Here is a 25,870-nt window from a genome sequence, read left to right on the forward strand (position 1 = left end):
ACTGTAAAGACTGGGGACAATATTTTCAAAGCTATGTTTTTGTTTTTTACAAATAAATACATACAAGTTTATCCGTACTACCATGTTTATAAAAACATGTTTCCCCTTACAACATCGAATTACATGTTTTGTTATGTTACATACTACAGTAGGTACTTACAAGGTTTTATTTTAATGACTTTGGAAAGAGTATCTGCCGTATTCCAACTTTAAGATACGGGTGATTCTTCAATTGTGTCCAAAAATTTTTTTTTTCATAAACGTTTTTATTTATCGCATATTATTACATATATCAAAAGTACATACAAAAAGCATTTTTTTGATTCATATGGTCAAGCTTAATACCCTCAAGAAAGGTAAATAAAATGAGTACATAAACACGGTTGTGACAAAGTGTCCCTCAGTCGTGACATTTCGGCATTTTCGGGGTTTTGGCTATTTTGATTTATATAGTTATTTTAACATTGCCTTAGTCACTCCTATGACTACGACAAACCTAATGACAGCTCAGACGTTGAAATCCGTTAAACTATAAAGGCTGTAGAGCGTGACAAAGAATTCGATACACATCATACATACATACAACCGAAAAACAATTTTTTTGCTTTTTCAGTCGAGCAATAATAGCAAATGATCTGTAGCTAATAAAAATGCATTTCTGAAAAGTACATGTGCCTCTAAATTAATCAAACGAATTAAGAATGACACGACCACGTGTCTATATGTCACGAACGTGGACTCAAAAGTCCGTGGCAGTGACAGATTTTTGAGGCCACGGTCGTGATAATTTGGAACATGTTCGATATTACATAAACATTTCCTTTGATTTTCCAAATGTTAAATAATTAGCTTGATATGCAATGTATGAGGTATATCTTACTTTACAAACAATAACGTGAAACTGCAACTTACTTTTAAAACTTTAACACGGCGGTGACGCGTTAAGGTTGACCGTTTTTTCAAATGAACACAAATAAATAATTTTTGACAAAATTTCTCCCTTCAGCCATTTGTAAACCTGAAGCCTCCTCCACACTCGTGCGCGAATCGCGGCGCGAAGCCGCGAACGTGAGTGTGGCGTCGATTTTCGCAGATAGCGAAATCGACTCCACACTCGCGTTCGCGGCTTCGCCCGCGATTCACGCGCATAGTTTGGAGGGGGCTTGACAACAACACAAATAAATAATTTTCGACAAAAATTCTCCCTTCAGCCATTTGTAAACCTGACAACAACACAGTGTTGCTGTTCTAAAAAAACTTTAATAAGGCTGCCAGTAATAAAGATAATTTCCTACCGAGTACCGCATGTTTATATTACCACGCGCGGTGGTGACGCGAAAACTAATCACAAAATGTATGTTGTTTAAAATTATATAAAATAGTTATAAATCCGTACAATTTTTAAACAGTGTTGTAGAACAAAGATAAGTGTTTTATATTTGATATAAATTATTTCAAAATCACTTTATATTTTTTTTAAAGAAATCAATGAAATCATATATCACAAAATCTGGGGAAGTCACACTACACGGTCCGTGACATTTCGCACTTATAATTATTTTTTCATATGTTTCTAATACTCTTAGGATAATACATTTAGGTTGACCTAAAACTAGAGGTAAATTGCTAAGTATATTGATATAGAGTTTACCTATTTTCACAAAAATACATGCTATTCTTACGTGTTACACAAAAAATGCATAAGAATAAGAATTACCCATACGTCAATTAATAGATCTAGAAACGATATGGATTAGATGTGTCAGTGTCAAAAGTGACGTATTTGTATGAAGAAACGTCACATTTGACACTGACATTCATTCATTCATTCATTCATTTATTTCTTGCTTCTATGGTACATTTTTAGGTGGTATTTACATTTCTTATGGTATCACATGGACCCTGAATAGGGTGTAGCAAACATAAGTACATACATAATTCAATTAAGTTACAGGTACTTAATACATCTCTAACATAACTCTAGTGGCTTTTACAAACTTATAACTAACTTATCATTATATAGATATTTAGAATATTTTATATTAATCAATAGGTTTATTGTAGGACGTACTATGTCTAAAATTTCTTTTCTTCCATAAATTCGGTTATTGTATAATATGCTTTTTTTAATAAAAGTTGTTTTAATTTTCTTTCAAATGTATTGTTGTTTTCTTCGGATTTGATATAACTGGGGATATGATTGCAAATTTGTATAGACGTGTAGTATGGGCCTTTTTTGTAGATATCAATTTTTGGTTCCGGCAGAATTAAATCTAAATTACGGCGGGGGTTTGTTAGGGTTCCGTACCCAAAGGGTAAAACGGGACCCTATTACTAAGACTTCGCTGTCCGTCCGTCCGTCCGTCCGTCCGTCCGTCCGTCCGTCCGTCCGTCCGTCCGTCCGTCCGTCCGTCCGTCTGTCACCAGGCTGTATCTCACGAACCGTGATAGCTAGACAGTTAAAATTTTCACAGATGATGTATTTCTGTTGCCGCTATAACAACAAATACTAAAAACAGAATAAAATAAAGATTTAAATGGGGCTCCCATACAACAAACGTGATTTTTGATCAAAGTTAAGCAACGTCGGGAGGGGTCAGTACTTGGATAGGTGACCGTTTTTTTTTTGTTTTTTTTTTTGCATTATGGTACGGAACCCTTCGTGCGCGAGTCCGACTCGCACTTGCCCGGTTTTTATTAAAATTGAATAGATGGATATTTTTACGAACAAATGTGGCTGACTCTAAAATGCAAATTGAAGGTAAGGTTAAAACTCCTAGTCTAATAAAATGTGGTTTGCAACTAGTTAATGGTTATTAATTGACGTATCCTAAAGTTGGCGTCGGGCCGTGTGTCAACATTATGTACACAACATCAAAGAGCATATAATCACTACGTTTTACACAACATGGAGTGGCTTTCTATCGCTTAACGAGATAGTTGGCCTTGTTTTCATGCAGGTTTATATTAATGGTCTAAGAGCACCTATAAGAAGTATTAACGCATCTATTGGTCACACATATACCTACTAGTCATAAATATTTAAAGCTGGTTTCTGTACAGTTACTTGTATAACATTGTACAAATGTATTGTAAACTTTGTAGAATACATTATGTATAGGTATTTTTTCTGTGCCCAGGTACTATTCCTTAATTCATCACTTCTGCAGAGCAAATTTTTTTTCTCCCTCTTAAAGACACGAAATTTGGCACACAATTGGCACTTACATATATCCGTATGCTTCACTCATACCACACTGACACAGACACACACAACACACACACAGACACGCACACAAGTTTTTTTTTTATTATTATTATATACATATATTGATTAATTGATTATATTTGGTTGATTTTGTTCTACTTACTAGTACGCATAGAATGACACTTATTTTATTTTATTCGTACTCTACTCTTGTTGTTTTTATTGTAATTGTTAAGCCTAGCAAAGCACGGTAATTTGTTAAACTGCGACCGACCGATCTCAAGGGTCCAGTCTGAAAACCAGCGCTAGGCCCTCTGATTGGAGTGCTTGGCATATGCTGAGATTGGAGCCCATTGCCCAATCATTCTTATATTATTGTAATTACCTATATTTCTAATTAATTTGTACCTATTTTAATATTGTACTTAGTTGATAAGGTAGTATTTTTGTGGCAATAAATATTTTTCTGATTCTGGTTCTTCTTCCTTTTCTTCTTTCTTTTCTTGAGTTTACCGTGGGGCTTAGTCAATTAGTGTAAAAAATGACCTATAATATTCATATATTTATTTATTTATCACTTCCTTGGGTAGTAGACGTGATTTGTAAAGAAATACCATCGTTTAAAACAGAGTATTTTTCTGACAATCAAAATGTAGTAGCACTATTATCAATGTAGTACCTAGTTTACCTTTGTATCTCCTGTCTTTGGTCAGTTTATTTCTAATGGCTCACAAACCGATAAGTTACGCAGGCATTATTTTGTTAAATATTATTTCTATTTGTTTTACATATACAGTGAAACCTGGTTAATTGGCACCTGGATAAATGGAAAACCTCAATAATTGCAACCAAAAGTCCGGTCCCGGTCCCTTGAGACCAAAAGGCCTCTATAATTGAAATTTTGGAACCTCTATAATTGCAATTTAGATTTTAGTGCTTTTCGTAATTTTGCCTCTATAATTGGCCACATCGCAACTTAAGACCTCTATAATTGACACTGTGCTAAAAAAACCGTTATTTTTGCTCTTGTTTTTACATCTATTATTGAAACGAGTCTTGCTTATTACCTCTGTAATTGAAATAATGTAGTTTTATACAGCAGAAACAATATTTTAATAGCAATGATCATTTTATTTATATTTCCATCCAGAATTTAATTTATTTATTGGGTATCTATCACAGCCTGTAGTAGGTGAAATAGTTTTGATCAATAAAAAACAAAGTATGCTTTTTACATTCTAATAAAACTTTCTTCTACAATTCAAGGGAATTTTTAAACCCAAATGATAAGAAAATAAAGTAGTAATTAATGTAGTGTAAAAGTGAAAGTATAGACGGAAGCAATATATAGAATGTAAGCGTGTAAATCTACTTAAAATGGTTATTTGCACCTCCATAAAAGAAATTTGTCAGAACGCAACCTCTATTAATGAAAACCTCTATAATTGAAACAACGATTTTTTTAACCTCGTTAATTGACACGACCTGCTTAAATGAAAAACCTGGTTAATTGACAAAAATTGACCGGTCCCTTGAGATTGCAATTATCCAGGTTCCACTGTATCTTCTCGATCCTACACATGCGAGATAGTGTTGGTCACGTGTTGGTTCAATCCAACGCTACACCCAGATCCACCTAGAGAACACTTTTACTTATTTTAATTCTCGCAAATGTTATTTGTAAATCGAAATGGTATTTGAATACATATTTATTTTGGTCAAAGTACTACTTATATTTATTATTTTTAGGGTTCCGTATAAAGATGTACCTACTTTATGGTGCAGACAGACAAGTATTCAACTACTTAATTAAGGGCGTCCGCTATAGTTCGTTTTTTTATCATTAGAAAGAAGCTAAGCGATCTCGACATGTTCCATTTCTAACCGCATAATAGTAAAATGAAGTATTGCAGCTGTCGTTGGAAATGGACTGTCACCTTGAGAGTGACATTCCATTTCCAACTGCAGCTGCAATACTGTTCATTTTACTATGGAAACGCGTCGCTGTCATTGTCAATTTCCATAGAAAATGAACAGTATTGCAGCTGCAGTTGGAAATGGAATGTCACTTTAACGCTAACTGGCGCAGTCGCGTGCGACCGATTTTACCTACTCGTACAATGGCACCCGCGTGCGTGCACCGTCTCCGTGCACCCGCGCAACACAAAGTAGAACATTTTATTTATATTTATTTAAATAAAACAAACAGGTTTTCAATTTTAAAAACTTATTTTAAAATAAGAGTGGTTACTATTTTTACAATTATATAATTAATACTAAACATATTTAATAACGCGTCGTCACTGATGCCTTAGGCAGCCTAATCCACATGACCAGCGCTGATCAAAGGAATGAAGTGATTCTATTGGTTCTTAGCAAACACATCCCTCGCCTACATCTTCGCACATCACTTCGAAGATGAGTGAGATATACCAGGATATTATACTTTTATAAAGTGCTAACAAATTAGTCACGGATATTTTTATAGCTGATAGTACTCGGTTCTCGGAGTATATATATTTAAGTAGTAAACAACATTGATTTTGTTATGTTTTTTTTTTGAGAAATCTAGGAAACAAATTTGCTACGTTTAAACACCCTGTTAATAAGATAATTAAATGAGACCTCTTTAGACATTCTAGAACCTCTTTAAACTATCATTTCCGCCGAATCATAATGACATTTAAGAAAAACAACCTTTGACGTGACATGACAGACAGTGTTAAACATCTTGATAGGTACATAATAGGGTGATTATTTTAAAAATTAATTATACCTAATATTTTATTTTTGTTCGGTAAATGAAAGCAAAAAAATGATATACAAAGGTTCCTTAACTACAGTTAAAAGTTAATTGTTTTAATGTAATGTCTCTGAAAATATCCGTGACTAATTTGTTAGCACCTTATACATTCAAATAATTCACAGACAACATTCTCGAAAGCCGACGAAAGTGAAACCAGTGGCAGTAGAACTGGGCGGAGTGTCGATCTGCACCAGTAATATCACGTACGTCACCAGACCCGCCATTACCTGCAATCATACCGACATTATTTATTTATTTATTATTTTTATTATTTAAATCCTTCAAAGGAATGGCCAGAGACTGCACAGGATCGGGAAGACTGGAAAAAGTGGGGGGAGGCCTTTGCCTAGCAGTGGGACATTATAGGCTCCGAATAATAAAAAATAATAATATATAATTATTTAAATACATTTACACGGCATCACAGCATATGCCAATACACCGCATAATTACGCGGATTAGCAAAATAATGTTTTGGTTTTAATTAATTAGACTAATTACATATTACAAATACAATAAATATATATAAAGTAAAATACAGGTTATTACAAACAGCACCAGTCATGGGACATTTAAGAGGAAATTTGGAGTATTTATAATATTTCCCGTATAGAGTCTGTGCGGAAAGAAAAGAGTCGTGGGATTTGAGGGCGCGCCAGTGCTATTTTATGGATTTTGCTATGCTGACAACACTGGTCACGTGATTATAGTACGACACTAAAGGTCATGATACTTGAATCCCTTTTGTTCCGGTTTTTTTACCACGGTTTACTAAACGGAGCCTGGTGGTGGTGTCGGCTCGTCAACTCAATCCTCTGATTTAGCGCAGGCACTAGTTTTCTTTTTAAAACACATTTGTTTTTATATCTCAGATACTAAAAAGTGACTGCGATTGACAAAACTGCTAAAACTAGTTAAGAATCTGCCCAATAGAACTGTAATTTTAGTACCAAACAAGATAGAGTCTCATATATGTACTGCCTAATCTGTGCAGTCCAACAGTTATTAAAACCGGGTAGATCGGGTAGAAATTGGGCAATAGAACTGTAATTTTATCTGGGATAATTTCACCCATTGTAAACTTGACTTGTAATGTATGTGTACATTATTAATAATAAATATGAATATGAATAAAAATAGTGCATAAGTAGGTAGGCCTTATTGGGATATGTCCGGTTCTCTCATCTCACGATCGTCGCCGAAAAGTCACTGCTAAATATGAAATATAATTTCGTAACTAACAGAACCTACAAATAAAGAAATATTTTATTAGAAAAAGTTTTATTCAGAACCTTGTAAACGAACTTACAAGTAAAGAAATATTTTATTAGAAAATGTTTCATTCTTTGTAATCGAAGTCTGAATTAAAATATTCAATGTCACTTATGTTTGAGCTAGCTTCGAAACAACCAGGGACACTCATAGAACTATCTTCATCTGAACTGGATGTGCTTGAATCCGGCACGTAGATTACGAATTCTTGCATATCACCTACTTAGCGGTCTTTTATTCGAGATACCGTAGGTACTTTTACACAATCCTGAAAAAGAAATTACATATAAATATGCATAAAATGGCAAGTATCAAGACTATTTGTCAGTTATTTTAAAGATCATGAATGACCTGCATATTTATGAAAATTAATATATTTTGAATGAATATACTTACCGATTATGTACCGGAGACAAGTTACTTAGGGGGCTTATTAAATAGGTAATTATTTAATATTAAATACAACATCAATACCCGCGAATAGCGGAAACACGTTCCGCGACTTTTTGTAAGTCGATAGTCGGCTTTTAGCCGTTTTCTTCCCGCTGACAAAACCGAACAATGTTAAATATAATTTTCCTTGTGGTTTTATGTACGGTTTTATCGTGTTTTGAAAATATTTTATACATAAAACTTGCGGTTTTTGTTAATAAAAATATACATTGACAGAAGTTTGTTTACTTTTTACGAGACAGGTGTCAAAGGTTTGATTGCCATCTAAAATTTAAAATGTTAGTTCCCGTTTCTGCCACGACTCTTCTCTTTCCGCACAGACTCTACATGTAAATGGTCTACCGCTTAGCGTGTTAAAATATGAAAGTCCTATCTGTCTTTCATGTTTTAGGCGTGTTGTATCAAAGATACAGCAATTAGTTTCCACATATTTAGCAGATTAAAACTATGCTTTTTTTCTCCAGTCATGGACACCAAATCTCCAGTAATGGGCCCCCGGTAATGGACGTGGATCCAGTAATGGGCCCCCTATAATGGGCATTGCTCTATCAGTATAAAATATTGAAATGGGGAATAAGTTACGGCAAAAAAAATCAATTTTTGGTATAAGCTTTTATCGCTGAATGTTTTTTTCTTTCCACATCCAATTATTATTGTATTAGATCCATCGAGACAATTCTAATATGCCCAAACGCAATTAGTTAGGGTTTATTGCAATAAAGTTCCCATGGCCACCTCCTGTCTCCATCATCAGATTAGGTCCATGTTATCATAATATTGCATTATCATCTGATTTGCATACTTAATTACGTACTTACACAAAATTCAATTGAATCGGAAATCGAAAAGTAGCTCAAATTCAGCTACCAACATTGGACCCACACTAACTAACAGGGCAAGTTAACTAAATAAAAATTTGGAAAAACGATATTAATTTATCCGAAGTCCGAGAATACCTCCTGATTGACATATTTCGTAACTACATTTTACTTCTGTATTGTTTAAACATGAAATTATGGCATGGCAAGCATCATTCTGTCAATTGTCCCATCATAGGAGGTACGCAGTTTTACAGCTCCTATAATGGGATTGGGCCAAATACCACTATTTTTTTACATCTGTGGAGTCACAACATTGTGTGTTGTATACCTTATTTCATGGTAAATGCAATTAACAAAACACATTCTAGTTTTCATCAAGTGTTAATTAATTGAAATTTAATAAATTAACTCACCTCTCTTAGCGAAGTTGTTAAGAATTCGTAGTGGTATTTTTTTTCAGTGACACGACAACTTTTGGGTTGACGCCAATTTCTTAAAAAGCAACCAAATTTAATGAAACTTCAAACTGAAACAGCTCTAGGACTCTTATTTATGATAATATACAGCCAGTGTTAATAAACTACTTTTAGATACTTATTTTAGAGGAATTATGTTTTTTTATCCCATTACTGGTTCCACGTCCATTATAGGGTATACTACTATATATAATCATTAAAAGTCAAATGCAAGTGCTTGAAAGCCTTTCATCCAACATCTCACACTCCCGGCACATCCCGACATGGTAGAACTCTTATAAAACAAAGTTCCCCGCCGCGTCTGTCTGTTTGTGTGTTTGTATGTTCGCGATAAACTCAAAAACTACTGAACGAATTTTCATGCGGTTTTCACGTATCAATAGAGTGATTCTTGAGGAAGGTTTAGGTGTAAAATGTGTTAACTCGTGCGAAACCGGGACGGGTCACTAGTTATAATATAATAATAACTAAATAACTAATAATAACTAATTATTAACCGCCATGTGGGATGTTGACTCGACGATCATTGTTCCTATACTCGTGTCAGCGAACGGTCTCATAGCGAAGAGTCTCGACCAACACCTAGAGAGACTCTCGCTAGGTGGTTGGATCAAGGGTCAGATGCAGAAGGCGGTAATTTTGGACACGGCGCGTATAGTACGTCGATTCCTCACTCTGCGGCCCTGACCACCGGCAGCTTGGGCCCTGCCCCGCTGCCGGCGGCACCCTAGGTTAGGTTTTTTATAATGTGTTTATATTTTTTTTTAATGTTTTGTAAGTGTTTTTATATTTTACTTTTATATTCATATTATAATTAACCTAACTTAAGAAGAAAAATAAATAAAGAGAACTAATTATAATATAATAATAACACTCTTAAAGCGCCAATCGAGACTATAATAAGAGCGGCAAGATGCCTTGAAATGGTGAAGTCAAAGGTGAAGGTTTGATGATTAACTTGCTAGCCAAAATAAATTAATCTGGAACTTTGGAATTAGATAGCATACAGATGTAGTGCATAATTGTTTTCCATCGTATTTTCTCGGAAACGTTCGTATTTGTCATGCTACTTCAGCCAACCTTAGTACTTTTTGTACCGAGACTGACTGAAATAGCAAGACACGTTTGTACGGTTCCGTGAAAATACGATGGGAATCAATTATGCACTACATAGTCTGTACTCGTATGTATATAATTCTAGCTCGTATGTCATCACTTTGAATACATGATTGTTTTTACTCACAATGTTGGATATCAATCAAAAATGTTCATGTTTTACTTACACTGAAAAATAGCGTTATGTCCATAGCAAAATAATCGTAGATCGTTATTTCTGGCTTATGAAACGACATGAGGCTGATGAAATGTTGGACCTGCAAAAATAAATCATTTAAGCCAACCTACCACTAGAGTCAGACCAAGAAAATTGTGCAGCGATTTTGATAGCCCACACGGTGCAAGTGTTATTTTAAACGTCAAAATTCTTTGAAATTATGACGTACAAAATAACATTTGCACTGCGTGGGCTATCAACATCGCTGCAGAGTTTTATTGGCCTAAGTCTAAATATGAAGCACATTCCCCAACACACATTTATTTCAACACGGTTTTGGTTTCGATTTTCATAATAATGATTTTTTTTTATTGGTCACAATTATAAATTGAGAAAGGGTTGGGATCTCTACTAATACTGTTGGGATACTGAACAGGAAACTAATGATCCTGTCTTTATATATTTTATTAGTCTCTTTTCATTGTGATCTACATTATTAACTACGGTCAAGAAATTTAATTTCAGTGCCATTTCGTACCTTGTCACAGTGACAATAGTATGAGGTCCCTAGCGACTTAATCATTTAATCATTTAATCATTGCAATCATGTACAACATATTGATTGTTACTGTGACAAGGTAGGTACAAAATAGTACGGAAATTCTTATTTACCTCCAGACAATGCCTTTCCTGGTCCCCGGTTGGTATATTATGTAGCGTTTCACCTATTTTGCTAACCTGCAGAAATACATTAAACGCCGTAATACTTAACCAACAAACCACGAATAACGAAATATATTAAAAACATGTTAGTTCTCATATTAAATTTTAAATCATACAAACAAGATATATAAAGTGGTATTACTAAAAGAAATGAATAACTATAGCTTAAATCTAAAATAGGCCCTTGAGGCATTGTACCAAGGATGCTGGCGGCATTTCCTCGCCAGGGTTGGGCAGTATTTCAATTACATGTATTTGAAATACGTATTTGAAATACATTTTAGTATTTTGTATTTGTATTTCAAATACTACCTGGAAATGTATTTTGTATTTGGTATTTCAAATACTGCACTCACATGTATTTTGTATTTTGTATTTCAAATACTTCAAGCTTCAAAATACATTTCTACAAAATACATTTTATTAAATTCTATGATCCTAAAACGGGACGTTTTTTTAAATATAATGTACGACTTGTACGAGGGCAAATAGGTACAATGCGCGAGTTATTCTGCGCGGAACTTTTCGTCAACAGCCAGGGGACAGGACAGAAAAACGTTACGCCGCGTTACATGGGGGGGAGGGGGGGTCAAAAATGTCCAAAAATTGCGTTACGTAATACTTGAATGCTCCCATAGGCAAATAGTAATATTTCATTTTTATTTACTATTTGCAGCAATGTAGGTTTATATTCAAATTTCGTCAAGTGGATGAAAACTAGAGCTAGACGAAAACAAGCGCAATGACCCTATACGGTTTTAGGAAAGGACATTCGTTAAAAAAACTAAATTATTAAACAAAAAAAATGAAAAGTATTTTGTATTTGGTATTTGAAATACATTATTTTAAACACTGTAATTTGTATTTTGTATTTCAAATACCAGTCACCAAAGTAGTTTGTATTTGGTATTTTAAATACTTTTAAAAATGTATTTTGTAATTTGTATTTGAAATACGTGGAAGCCAGTATTTTGCCCAACCCTGTTCCTCGCTATATCGCAATGCTGATACGTTGTGCGAGGTAGCCGCCAGCTCTTCGGTCACCAGTTACGTCAACCAGACGCTTCGCGATTACTGCGAACAACTTATGCGCGCTGGGACCGTCATGTATATTCATCAATTTAATCATGCTTACCTCGTTTTGCAACTGGTTTCCTGTATAAGCCAAAACGTAGATTTTCGCTAAAGGATACAGAATCCAAAAACTCCTTTCAGCAATTTTGTAATAGTTAATCGTTTTAGAAATGACTAGGCCATGGTACATGGTATGCGTACTTCGTAATGCCGTGTGGAAGCATAGACAAATGATAATGGCAAGAGGAGTCTCAAATGCTTTACCAATTTCTCGTTTCATTTCCAATGCTTTTACATAAGTTCGCTCTAAATGCTGGAGGGAATTGCGATTATCTACATCGTTAGAATTTGTTCCGCACACCCCATGTTTCATTTTTACTAGCATCTTACAATGCATCTCAATGTTCTTCAACAAACCTACTACCAACAGGATCAGGGAACTATAGAAAATCACCACTAAACTGGTAATCACTTCAGGTAAAAATAGAAATATGCCAAGGCCAAATATATTATGCTCCGCGCCGCGTAATATATTTCCAGACGAAATATCAAAAAGAACAAGAACCAGAGTAGAGGCGCCACAACCAAACGTTTATGCAGATATCGCTGTATAGGATTAACGTTAACGTTAACGTTAACTAAACCCAATTCAGACCAACGAAAAGCAATTTCTTGAAGTATATTTACGTAAACTTTAGCGTTTCTGACCGTATAATAATATATAGCGACGTCACAAATCAATCTAGAAAATATTCCGACAAAATAATTAATGTGTGTAATTAAATTCATGGATCTGTGTTTATTTATGGTACTTATCAATGTTTTAAATTTGTAGAAGCAATTGTAACAAAGAAATACAAACATGGCCAGACCGCAAAGAGAATGGAGAGTAAAAGTCTTACGTGTTATTTTGAAAGCATGTCTTCCTTTTGGAAACTTAATAGAATAGGGAAACAGCCCTACGATAGATAGTAAAATATAAACTGGTTTAAAAACGGTAACAATATTTTGATCAGGAGTAAAATATGTTATGATAAGTGAAAACATTCTGTTTACGTCTTTCTTAAGTATGATTCTGTTAAAGCGATTGCGTCTCGATTCCAAATGATGACACATACACAGTACCTAGATTGTCTTTTGTTTGTTAAATACATACATTTTGTTTTTAAATAAGGTACCAATAAATTATTTACAAAATGATTATACATTCTACAATATTTACAAGTATAATAGACAATTGACTAGCAGCTCTTCAAAACGTTTTAATAAAACACTTTCTTAATGCGTTTTTAATGGTCGTTTTAATAGCAATATTTGGATTATTACACGTATACAATCATTATAAAATCTGTGAGTTTGAAGTTATAAATGTTATAATGACTGCTACATTATACAACCTCCACGCTTTCAGCTCATTTAAATGCCTAATTTTAATGCCTAATTATGTACAGTTACATACACTGCTTTGTCTATACATATACACAATCCATATCTATCCATACGTAATATTTGACGTATATTAAAGTTTGAATCAGGCTGATAGTCTGGACTCTGGTAAGAAACGTCTCTAACGACGGAAAACTTAACATGTTGTCTATGACATTACAACGACTTATGTATCTTTGTGTCCTCCTCTGTCAGTCCAGTAATGTTGTAAGACCGATAGAGTTAGATATAGAATATTCGATGTTCACATGTTTCAAGTTGCAGTCGGCGCCAGCTATATAAAAAGTTCGATTTTTATCGTTTCCGAATTAAGACTTCTTGTTAGTATCAAATTGCACAAGCATCACTATATACATTACAGCTGCTGAAACTACCTAAAAATAAAAACAGGCATCAGTACAGTACACCGGTAAATATTTTTTTTAATGTATTATCCAGCAAACGAGCAGACAAGTCAACATCAGAGGAGCCACCCTCAGGAGCCCTGAATACCCGCTTCTTGTAGAAGACCATGTGCATAAAACGCAAAGGAAATACCATTCCATATTCTGCAAGTTTGGGAAAGTAACGAGCGAGATGCCTGCTTATTCTTGGTGTGCCATGTATTTAACTAAAAAGAGGAGCTTTGCTCTTTGGTCGACAAAATAAACAAAGTACAATTTCTTAAAGTCTAGCAATGCACTACGGTAATTACTTACTATCAGACAATTCGTCTGCTCGTTTGTCTCTTTCTGTATTATAAGAAAACTTACATTATAAGTGAAGGTAGAATCCAGCGGGAAGAAATCGTAAACAGTCATTTCCGCATTCTGGTACAATATCATCGAAGAGAAATGTTGCACTTCCAAATACAATCTAACGTCATCTTTCCCTGGGTGTATATTATGCAAGCTGCGTCCGACTTTTGCCGCCTGTAAGAGTAAAAAGTTACTAACAATAAGTTTTTTTTACTTTTATTTACTATTTCATTCAATAAAATCTTTCTGTTGTTAATTTATGGTATGGTCGATTTTTATTTTGTTATCGAATTATAATTATATTTTTTCCTCCAATAGCTCCTCATTCTGGGTGGAATAAATACGAAACCAAATATATAAAATGTAAATACGATAAAAAATGTACCTACTTATGTAAGTTTTCGTTGAGTAAAGAAAATATCATACCTTGTCGTAACTCAGAGGAAGATTTGCGATGATATTGCTATTATTGTACAGAATACCGACAGGGAACTCTACCAAATTTGGTAGGTAGATTACTTATATCAAAATGTGATGAAAAAACAATCTTCCACTAAATAAAAATCGGCCCAGAATAAATTTATTTTGTTTAAAGTCCTGATTTTGAGCTTAGAGTAAGCCAAAGATTTTGTTTAGCGAAAGCATCTCATTATCTTGAGCGTAACGAGAGATTTAAGACAAACAAGGTCTTGTGTGGCACACAGCAATAATTTTGTCTTTGATTAAATATATATTTTCCTAAGAAATTTCGTCAAACATGTCACTTACCTGCTCTTTCAACATGCTCCCTGAACACGATATAGTATATATCTTTATCAACTGACACACAATCCATATCGAGCAGTTACATACGTCGTGCGTCGTCAGAGTATGTTCTACAACCAGCCCGTGGTAGAGAATGTGCGATTCACTCACTATTGAGTGGAAACATTGGATCGCAGTAGCCAAAATAGATGCTTGAAATGCTCTATTTATCTCTCGTTTCATCTCCAACATGTTAACATAAACAACTTCTATCTGATTCAATGTAATCCTTTTATCCAGTTTTATAAATTCAGCACTAACCCGGTTGTAGTTACATAAACTTTTCATTTGTTCATTAATGTTCTTGAGCACACCAGCTACCATCAACACTAACACGTAATAAAAGCTAATAAGTGTGAATTGTATCATCTGTGGTAGAATAAAGCTTGACGTCACCAGCATCATTTTCCTCACTGTGTCGTGTCTTGTGAAATTTGTCGTAATTTGTATCAATAATAATAAGAACAGACACAAAATTACTATCTTCACCTGCACTTGTAATCGACGGATAACTTTATAATCAACGAACTTGTTACTCGATGAAACTATAGCATTCAATATTTTCACGTAATTAAATCTGTTTTTATAAGCGCAAAAATAACTGATCGTAACAAATAATAGGAAAGCGAGCATTTCCAACATATAGTTGAACTTGGTCGTTAGAACTTCAGTCATCGTGTTGTTTTCGGTTGAGGCGAACACTTGCTGCGTGTGAAGAACGAAAAACGAGTAAAGAATTAAAATCATTGAAACCGAACAGAGTGAGTTGAAGTATATCGACTTATGGATTATTATAGCGCCTCCAGATCCCTTTGGAAACTTGAGTGAATACGGTAATAATCCAAACAAAGTTAATATAAAATACAAAGGTTTGAATGCACCCCAAATATTAATTTTCTCAGTTTTCGTGCTTGTATATTTTTTGAAATATGACATGGTTGACTCTGTTGCATTACATTCAACGAACTAGTGTAGTGCGGTAGTGTTTTAAGATTAATGGCTTCGATATTTTTTGATGATAGTTGCACCGTGAATTACTAACAGCAACAGAATTAACTGACCTTATATGTACTCTATGCCTTTACAATAAGGTTTAAAATTGTCGATTAACAATGGGGGCGATGGTACAAACAGCAATACTCCTAACTGTCTATCGGTGGACCTTATGCCTTTTGTAATAAGGTTTAGAAGCTGTCAGTTAACATTGTGGGCGGTGATAAAGTAGAAAAAATGCTTATGCAACCAAAAATCAACCTTGAGTTGAAAGTATTAAAGGTTAGTGTTATTAACAACAGCCTTGACTGCGTCGTAACGTAACGAAGCAAAGACCGATAGTATCGCTTAGGTATGTTACTGAAATATTTATCGAGTGCTATGTCTGCGTGATCAATTTGTAATATAGATTGGTATCTATGTGTATTTTTTACGGTTTTAGTTGCAGCAGTTATACTGATTATATGTTATCAAATGTATTTTATTGACTTTAAAACTTAAATATAAGTTTACCTAACTCTCGGATACTTGCATCTTGCATGAGTAATCGGGTGCAAAGCGCGTATTTTAATCCAATGCCATCGCTGGTGTATTACAAATCCTTCAAAGAAAACTGCAATCGGTATTAGTAACTATTTGGGAGATAATTGGAAACATTTAATTCGTGAATATAATAAATATACCCTCGTAGCGGGGCTCCGTCGACTCAGGGGACGAGTCAAAGATTTTCACGTTTCACGATATGCTTAGGAATTTCACGATATGCTTGATTTTACGATCATACGTACGACATATACACAATACAACTTGAACAGTAAAGTATTATAGGTAGAAAAAAATTATATCATAATAAAGTCGATCACCATACAACCCCCAGGGTGAGTTGCAGGACGCTCGATACCGAAGTCTAACAAAAATATTTAAATAGGAAAACCATACCTTGCAAGCTTGCAATACCATAAATACAGATGTAGTGCATACCCAATTGTTTTCCATCGTAATTTCTCGGAAACTTTCGTATTTATCATGCCACTTCAGCACAGCACTTTTTGTGTCGAGACTTACTGAAATAGCAAGACACGTTCGTACCTAAGATCCCGCGAAAATACGATGTATAATAATTATGTGCATCTGTAATTCTGTAGATATGGACACCCAAATGGACACCAAAATGTGCCAAAATGGACACTCACGAACTGACAAACGTATGACAGCATTCAACGAAACTCTGTGTTGAGTAAATAGTAAGCAAAGAGTTCCGATATTTCTCTCGAAATAAAGAAGAACTGTCGAAACTTCAAAAACGTCAAACTTATGTTAAATTTTCAGTAGTATAATAGAAACCATGCAAAAAAATATATAAAATTCCAAGTACGAATAATGGTTCTGGGTGTTATAAGAGTGTTGTGTCGAGGTGTCAGGCAAGTCAGCAATGCGAAGGCAAACTGGGTTAAGGGCTTCAATCATTGCGGGTGTTCCCGGTACAGCACTTGCCCTGCCGGAATGAAAGTCACAATTTGCGGGGCGGGTGGATGTACTGGTATGTTATATTAATATCTGGGAGACCGCGCTTTACTCGGAAAACATAATAAACACTCAAAAATGCACGTTTTCCCAGTGATAAGAGCTAGCTAGATCGATTTATCGCCCCCGAAAACCTCCATATAGCAAATTTCATCGAAATCGTTAGAAACATTTCCGAGATCCCCGAAATATACAAACAAACAAAATAAACAAGAATTGCTCCTTTAAAGGTATTAGATAGATACACATATATTCTGCTCGCTGCGCTGCTCTGACCGTCGGTGTCTAATTTTTGTGTGACAGTTGCGTAGTAAATGGTGCCCTCAATAATTTTCTACAATTTCTTGCCAGACTATAATACAATTTGTGTCCATTTGTAAAAAAATATTAGAAAATGTAGTCAAATAAAACCTTATTGTTTCCTTCCAGGGCAGCCGCTCGCCCTTCTTCTAAAACAATGCCCACTGCTAGACGAGATAGCTCTGTACGACCAATGCGCCACCTGCGGCTTTGGTATGGAGCTGAGCCACGTCGACACCAAGTGCAAAGTGTCGTCATATTCAGGGCGTCATATGCTGTGTGACGCGTTGACGGTAGGTATTCTATAGACAGCACCCGTCATTCCATTAACCTTTTCGACGCCGTGTCAAACACATTCACTCAGACGCCACGCACGTCACCGAAGTCTCAAAACTGAAATTGAACTTTATGCATATCCATGTAGGTCTATGAATTCTATGATGCTCTGTGGTCTGTGACCGATTAATCGGTCTTTGGCGTTGAACCAGCGGTGCGGATATATCGGTCGTTGGCGACCAAAAGGTTAATGACTTTACTAAAAGAAACTACCGAACAACGTCATACTTTGCAAGTACTTTTCACATTGGCGAGATCATTATAAAATTTCATCAAAAGAAAAAGACGGTAAGTATATACAGATGTCGTCGTAAATTTAAGAGTTAGACTCGGTGGAGCTCTCTCCATTTGACTCTATCCAGATGCAGTTACAGATGTACCTAGTGCATAAATATTTTCCTTCGTATTTTGACGAAAACCCAAGAACGTGTCTTGCTGTTTCAGTCCGTCTCGGTACAAAAACTACTGAGGTTGATGAAGTAGCACGACTAATACGAATGTTTCCTAGAAAATACGAAGAAAAAAAGTTATGCACTACATCTGTAGATATTTTATGCCACGAAGCTGAACCATCGACGCCTTGGAATTTGGAACTACACTCCACTCCACTTGACACCAAGTGCAAGGTGTCAGATGGCCTACCGCGAACCACGTTCGATGTGTTGTCAGGTTGTCACAATTACGTACGAATTCAACACGTCGAACATGGCTAGGCTTAAGATCCTCTTATAATTAAGTACTACATTAAAGGTTATTTATTTAAATCTTTGGAATATTCTAAGGTCATGTGGGAAAACAGAAACATGAGGATTCCCTACAAGTGGTACTCTTGCCCCAGTGTTTGTCTTACCCCATCTGAGCTTTTTTTTATATAGCCTGTTGTGGTGTCCCACTGCTGGGCAAAGGCCTCTCCCCCTGATGTACATGACTCCCGTTGTAGTGCCTTCTACGGCCAGCCACTGACGAGGCGTCCAAGTCATCCCGCCATCTCAGTCTGGGCCTGCCTGAGCTTAATTAATCTTATAATTTTCTTGGACATTAAAGAATTGCTTATAACATTTTACAGCACTCCAAGATAGTAGTGATTATGGTGCGGAACCAGTGTGACTCGTTCGAATCCAACGCGCCCCCCGTCGCTGACATCGCTCTTCAAATCTGCAACGCATGTCCAACTGTAAGCTAGTATATATTTATAATAATTATAATAACAACAGATTTGTACTAAGGTTCTTAATCAAGCATCGGTGCATTTTGCTGTGCCAATCGAAACATAAAATGTATTGTTTTTATGTAATCAGTCACGTGACTTTAAGTAGCTTCTGTTATCCCATTTTTGCTTTTCGTTTGGCATCTGTCGAAGTACGATTGATTGTGATCTTGGCGGGGCTCCTGATAATTATGGTGATGTTGGTAATAATGATATGGTTTTGTTGATGATAATAATGAATGTTGTCGTTGATAATAGTTAATGAGAAGTTCTAATAGTGATAATAATAAACCAAGATGTGGTTTTTTTTGGTGATGGAACTAATAATGAAGAGTGTGATGAAGAGAGCTCGGTTGTGTTGAACTAATGATGATGGTTGTGATGATGATGTCAATGATATTGCTAGAGATGATTTTTGTGAAGTTGATAATATTTATGATGTTAGTTTTGTTGGCGACAGTAATGATGAAGATGACGATGGTTATACGACGATCGGACCTAATGATGATAAGAATTATAATGGTAATGGTAATCAATAAAACTTATTTCATAATTAGAATAACACATAAACTAAACAAAACTAATTAAAAACTAAACTTAAATATAAATATAAACTAAATAAGTATAAAAAAATTGCCTACTGAAGCCCGTCCCGGGCTGCTCCCGACGCAAAGGTGCCCATCACGCTTGCTGCGTTGCCGCGTTGGACTGCGATGGACAACCTTTGCATCAGGAAAAACCCGGAGCGGGGGTCAAGGCCCCTTTCAAGCAGGCGACGATGAAGGTTTTGTTTTTTCAGACATTCACAATAGTAGCAACTGAGCCGGTAGAGAGTATGGTGCCGATCGTGGCGGAGATCCAAAGGCTGCGCAATTGTTACGACCCGCGCAAACTTCTTGGCTGTGTTGAGCTGAACTGTGTGCGCGCTAATACGGTGATGGCGGATTTTCTGCGCGTGCCACCTGAGACGGTGGGTATATGAAAAATAAATTTGTACCAGAAATGTCATTTACATAAACATTATAAACAAGCGAGACCACTATTTAAGTCAATGCCGTCTTCACAACGGAGGTAGTTTTTCAAATATCGTCGGGTGACAAGCAAAAGTCACTATAACTAACACCATTGAAATTATTGGACAATAAACCGTGTTACAAGCGTAAAGTGCATTATGACTTTAATTTTTTGATAGTACTTAGTGACTTTTGCTTGTCACCCGACGATATTTTTCAAACAACTTGGGTACGGTGACAGATGTCATATCGATAAAATTTTGCGACATTTCGCGTTTTAAGGTTATAAATTGTATGGAGATGGCATTTTTCAACGTACCCAAGCTGATTGAAAATTACTTTAGTGAATAGAACTTATTTACAAAAAAAAAACATTTTTTTGACAGAAATCTACTTAAAACCAATAAACCATAATAAATATTTTTTTATTATGAAAGATCATTTAAGGTGTATTCGGGTAATACCGAATGTCGGACAATTCCTGAATCCAGATGAAAATCACCCTAAATTCCATCATAATAAAAGTCTCTTTTCGGAATTATCCGACAGTTTTCGACATTCGGAATTACCCGAGTAAACCTTTAGATTATTCTATTATTTTTTGTGGGGGGTATCTGCTATGAAATAAAGACATCCGACTTACGACTTAGCATTAATGCTGTACCATGAGGTAATTACTGAAAATATACTCGGAAAATAACGACTTTTTAAATATTTATAGGTGCGCGTGCCTGTTATCGGAGGAGCCACGCCGCAGACGATGGTGCCGATCATCTCTTCTGCCGTGCATCCTTGCATGCTCACTCAAGAACAGGTAATACCTATAAACATTTCCTAAACAGATGAGTAAAATTACATACACAAAGAGAGGACCAGCCAGAAAAATCCCAATTATTGAACCATGAGTTTGAGTCGTCTCGTCATTAATAGTCCTCACTGGTGTTAGTCTTTAGCTTCCTTTTTTTTTCAAAATTGATATTCCATTTCAATGTAATATGAGAAAATTATTACTTCTTATTATCAAGGTGGTTGTTCTGATGAAGCTACTAGACCTTAGTTAGCAGGTATGAGGTGAGCAGAGCTGTTGTTTTTAGTAGATTCTTCTCAAGTGAGCACACTTAAGGGGCCCACTGATTAACAGTCCGCCGGACGGTATCGGCCTGTCAGTTATTCGGAATTTGAAATTTTGTTCAAAATTTTGTTCTAACGGACAGGCCGATACTGTCCAGCGGACTGTTAATCAATTTTGCCAAAATCTCAAAGGAGTGGGACTATTTGAAATCATGAGTTTTGCAAGCACCCTACGTCATTACACTTTTTGAAGGCATAGCGTTACCTGGCGCTGTGAGCATGACTGGTCACAACAGGTGTGATTGGCGTCCGAAATTAAGCTCAGTGTAGATGTTTCGTCTTGAAACTTGTCAACGAATGTTCCAGGTTGAATGTTTAACCTCCTGCATAATGGGCGGAGACGACGCCGTCTGCGCTGCCAAAGGCTGCTGCAGCGAGACCGCCTGCCTCGCCGGGGCCTATGCTATCGCCCGCACCACCATCAACGTGGCGCGCGGGCTGCAGGGGCAGGGAGGGGTGAGGCAGTGCGCTTACGTCGACAGTCTGAATACTTGTGCACCATGTTGTCAGTTTTTTGCTAGTGAAGTAAGTACTTTTATCCTCTCGTGGCTTCGCATGGGAAAATCTTAACAAATTATGCACCTAAACCTTCGTCAAAATTCACTTTATTGATAGGTGAAAACCGCATGATCCGTTCAGTAGCTTTTGAGTTTAACGCGAATATATATAACAGGCAGATGCGGAGGGGACTTTGTTTTATAAGGCATACCTAGTGATTACTGTACCTGTAATGTTGGTAAAGGGTCGCTAACTACTACTTAGCATGGATGCAATGTGCAGTGCAAAAAGTAGCAATAATAGGTACAGTAGTAGTAGTACATCGTAAGCCGTACGGTATCACTCAATGTGGGTTAGAATCCGATTCGCCGGATTCTTGTTTCACTAGATTCCTATTTCGCCGGAGTTACTTTAGGACGTCACAATCACAATCCGAGTATACCTATAAAAATTCGAAGAAGCAGGAATCCGGCAAATCGGAAACTAACCTCAACGTGTTGATTGACACGTACAAAAATGCTCTTAGTCCTTTCCACCTTATTCCTTAAACTTAAAAACCTAGTCTACTCTCAAATCGATCCGTGTAGTCACAGGCTGTATTATGAAATTTATGAAACTGTTACGAAGACTCGCAGTCACAGATATTGACTTCACTGTAGTGCGAAGATGTCTCGGACACGTCGTTAATGAAAGATCACGCTGGATGTTATTACAGTGAAACCTGGATAAGTGGGATCTCAAGGGACGAGCAAATTTGTCTCACTTAAAGAGGTTTTCCACTTACCCAGGCTCCCAGTTAGCCAGGTAGAAATAATTTTCTGTCTCATTTACAGAGGGTCCCATTAATAGAGGTGAGAATAGAGGATATATCTCAGTTATAGAGGTGGTTAATAAGGTATTTTGTAATTATCTTTAAATGTTTAGGTAAAATAATCGTTATCCCTAAATATTTTTTTAAGTCTATTTAAATATTTCTTTGAATTTATTTTGAATGATTTTCCAAAGGATAGATTTTTTCAATTAAATTTGATACGGACGGAAGACGCAAAGAGTATTAGAAATTAATTAAATGAAAATTTGTTTATTCTTGTTACTTATCAAGATTTCAGCTTTCGTTTCGATAGTTTTAACTACATAAAGTAACTAAATTAAACTTGAAGTCGTTTAGACACAATTTAGACACAATTAAGCAAATGCGAGATTTGTGGATAGACTAAGAGTTAGGAAGAATACGGAAATAGATCAATAAAGTCCAAGTTAGAGAGGTCATAGATTGACGTTATCTCAGATACAGAGGTAATTCGTATAAAATTTAAAAAAAAAACAATTAGAAAAATGTAATCTTATAAATGTAGTCTCAGTAAAAGAGGTAAAATACACTCTCTGTCTCAATTATAGAGGTAAATGTGACTATGAAATCACAACAACTAATCCCAGTTATAGAGGTTCTTTTTTTCTCACTAACAGAGGTAATTCAGTGCTAAAGTGTCAGGACCGCACCATGAGTCCCAGCTATAGAGGTTTCTCACTTATCCAGGTCCCACTTAACCAGGTTTCACTGTATTTAGAAATTTTACAACCCCTTACTTTGATCAAATCACAATACACGATTAAAACTTTTACCATTTTCTGGTCTGATACATTTCAACAAGAGATGTCAGCAATTTTTGATCCGAATTCTACTACCACTTATACTACCACTTCTTTACTAAGTCGGTCCCTCACTTTTTCCTATGGCAGCTCTCCACTTCTTCCTGACGGTTGCTCTGTGGAAAGCGTTGCTTAGTGTGATGTCCATCTGGGCGGATATTTACCACTTATATCCACTATTTAATATAATTCTTTTCAGGTGCTGTTGGGCGCGTCAGGTGTGACATCAAACTTTGGTGTTCCGGAGTTGTCCCAATTCGAGCACTGTCTCCTGATGAACTGCCTCCCCTATGTCCGTAATGAAATAGCACGCGCCATTTGGCTGGTAATATTTTTTTACCTTTTGAAACGAGTTTCAGTCTCTACTAATGTGAATCTTGTGAAAGTAACTTTGTCTGGCTGTCTGTCTGTTGTGTGTCTGTTAAAACTGTTAACGTTTAATATGATTACCTAAATATTTAGATGAAATTTGGAATGGTAATGGTCCTAATCCCGGAGAATAGCAGGACATTTTGCTTGGTCCTGAGCGGAATCACACCAGCTTTCGCCAACGCCGAGCTCACGGAGATCTACCTCCCTCTAACCGCCGAACGATATTGGATGACCAATAGAACGTCCAGTTGGTCGATCAAAGTACGAGTATGCAGTATTGACTGCCCGATCTTCACCCATTCTTTCGAGGTGGCCAAGGCAGTGGAGACAATGTGCTTTGTCTTTGTTGATCTCACCTATTATGTTCGGCTCGGCTATTAGTTGTTAGCTGCCCCTTATTGTTTAAGACACGCTTCTGTTCCGTGTGCGCGAAACCTAAATTCCAATTAAACTGAAACATCCTACACTGGTTCCAGGTGTGGGTATATGGGAGGCGTACAGCCCGCCTGGCGTCGATGTAGCTGTCGGTGCGAAGGCCTGGAACCAGTGTAAGATTTTTTTGCTTTATGTTTATTAGATAAACGTAGTACATGTACCATGAAAATCTGATACAGAACTATGAATAACTGATACATTGCTTATAAGCTGATTCAGATGATGATATTGATGATGACTTCCAGGTGTATTCTATTTGTACTTCCTGCTGCACGGTGGGGTGCTGCGTGCACCCGTGCACGTGCTACGGGCCTCCATACATGCCCTGCGTGCCTCCTGTGAATTGGACTTGTGACTGTCCGGATGCCTGTCGTGATGATTATCTAGCATCGGTAAGTGACCTTCCTTCCTTCTTGACCTTGTCAAGCGGACCCCAGGCTCTCATGAGCCGTGGCAAAATGCCGGGACAACGCGAGGAAGATGATGATGATAGTAACTTGGTAAGGGACCTTCTAGATGTACTTCAAAAGTTTTAAAGTACTCTAGATGTTAGCGCGTCAGGGGCATTGACATATATAGAAAGACAGGGCCTTACGGGCAATAAGAATGGGGCAGGTCTTACTAGAACTTCGTGTTCCTCAGATTTGGAGTAAAACAAGAATCTGGGAAGTGATATTTCTGTAAATTGTGTAGTGTGAATAATGCCTCCAAGGTTGGATAGGTTGTTGCCGATAATGCACCCGTCCTTGGAGCTCGACAACAAAGACAAAAATAAATGCCCATAGCATATCAGTTGTTTACATTAAAATCAATCTGTTTTCCTTCATGTTATCAGATTTGCCGCAAACAGACCTGCATCGACGGCCCATACGAGCTATGCTGGCGCCCCCGCCAGAGAGACTACGACAAGGTGCGTGCGCTTAGTTCCACGCATCCCGCGGCACATAAGTGTTGTGCCTGCTGTACTTGCAACATCCCCCGGAGCGTGCGCTATGCACAGGAGTATTTAGAAAGGCATAGGGACCCGTGCTGTGGACGGAACGTGTAGACCTCAATAAATGTTGCCTACACAATAAACCTTACCTACTTACACCATAGGACGTGAGGCGCGCAACATGATCATGATATGCCTCGTTAAGACTCAACTACCTCGTCGAATCGTGCTCCAGGCAGAATGTGTAGGCTTATCTGTATAAAACTTGTGTTGTACACGCTATGTGTAACTACCTACTTATACCTATACCATTTATGAAGCGAGGCAAAGATTTCGCTGATTGTTTGGATCTTTATCTTCTGAAAAATTATCTATAAGATAATT

At 36.5% G+C, this 25,870-nt stretch overlaps 3 protein-coding genes across 3 annotated transcripts; 1 reads left to right on the forward strand and 2 right to left on the reverse strand.

Annotated features, from left to right (window-relative positions):
• Positions 1-5,714: 5,714 nt before the first annotated feature.
• Positions 5,715-13,222, reverse strand: LOC134669827 (uncharacterized). The gene is made up of 4 exons (XM_063527448.1): positions 12,168-13,222; positions 10,982-11,047; positions 10,320-10,409; positions 5,715-6,241 (listed from the first exon to the last, which is right to left on the reverse strand). The coding sequence occupies exons 1-4, from the start codon at positions 12,501-12,503 to the stop codon at positions 6,131-6,133; spliced, it is 603 nt and encodes a 200-aa protein (XP_063383518.1). The 5' UTR covers positions 12,504-13,222; the 3' UTR covers positions 5,715-6,130.
• A 290-nt stretch (positions 13,223-13,512) lies between these two features.
• On the reverse strand, positions 13,513-16,144 carry LOC134670402 (gustatory receptor 68a-like). Its single transcript, XM_063528243.1, has 3 exons — positions 15,058-16,144; positions 14,305-14,463; positions 13,513-13,926 (listed from the first exon to the last, which is right to left on the reverse strand). Exons 1-3 carry the CDS (start codon positions 16,027-16,029, stop codon positions 13,861-13,863), a joined length of 1,197 nt encoding a protein of 398 aa, XP_063384313.1. The 5' UTR covers positions 16,030-16,144; the 3' UTR covers positions 13,513-13,860.
• Positions 16,145-17,335: 1,191 nt separating this feature from the next.
• On the forward strand, positions 17,336-25,839 carry LOC134670400 (malate dehydrogenase, mitochondrial-like). Its single transcript, XM_063528241.1, has 9 exons — positions 17,336-17,626; positions 18,040-18,203; positions 19,313-19,420; positions 20,253-20,423; positions 21,188-21,280; positions 21,904-22,122; positions 23,945-24,070; positions 24,798-24,944; positions 25,388-25,839. Exons 1-9 carry the CDS (start codon positions 17,467-17,469, stop codon positions 25,598-25,600), a joined length of 1,401 nt encoding a protein of 466 aa, XP_063384311.1. The 5' UTR covers positions 17,336-17,466; the 3' UTR covers positions 25,601-25,839.
• Positions 25,840-25,870: the final 31 nt, after the last annotated feature.

The sequence above is a fragment of the Cydia fagiglandana genome, chromosome 13, assembly GCF_963556715.1.
Source record: "Cydia fagiglandana chromosome 13, ilCydFagi1.1, whole genome shotgun sequence".
Lineage (NCBI taxonomy): Eukaryota > Metazoa > Arthropoda > Insecta > Lepidoptera > Tortricidae > Cydia > Cydia fagiglandana.

Bases quoted from the DNA above. Each gene is read 5' to 3' on its own strand.
- LOC134669827 (XM_063527448.1), bottom strand. From the start codon at position 12,503: ATGCATTGTAAGATGCTAGTAAAAATGAAACATGGGGTGTGCGGAACA. The intron at 11,048-12,167 runs GTAAGCATGATT...GTATTTCTGCAG, and splicing joins GAAACCAGTTGCAAAACGAG to GTTAGCAAAATAGGTGAAAC. The intron at 10,410-10,981 runs GTAAATAAGAAT...TTATTTTTGCAG, and splicing joins AGGAAAGGCATTGTCTGGAG to GTCCAACATTTCATCAGCCT.
- LOC134670402 (XM_063528243.1), bottom strand. From the start codon at position 16,029: ATGTCATATTTCAAAAAATATACAAGCACGAAAACTGAGAAAATTAAT. The intron at 14,464-15,057 runs GTAAGTGACATG...TTACTCTTACAG, and splicing joins GGAGCATGTTGAAAGAGCAG to GCGGCAAAAGTCGGACGCAG. The intron at 13,927-14,304 runs GTAAGTTTTCTT...TTTTATTTTTAG, and splicing joins ATTCTACCTTCACTTATAAT to GTAGTTTCAGCAGCTGTAAT.
- LOC134670400 (XM_063528241.1), top strand. From the start codon at position 17,467: ATGGTTCTGGGTGTTATAAGAGTGTTGTGTCGAGGTGTCAGGCAAGTC. The intron at 18,204-19,312 runs GTAGGTATTCTA...AACATTTTACAG, and splicing joins TGCTGTGTGACGCGTTGACG to CACTCCAAGATAGTAGTGAT. The intron at 20,424-21,187 runs GTGGGTATATGA...AAATATTTATAG, and splicing joins TGCGCGTGCCACCTGAGACG to GTGCGCGTGCCTGTTATCGG.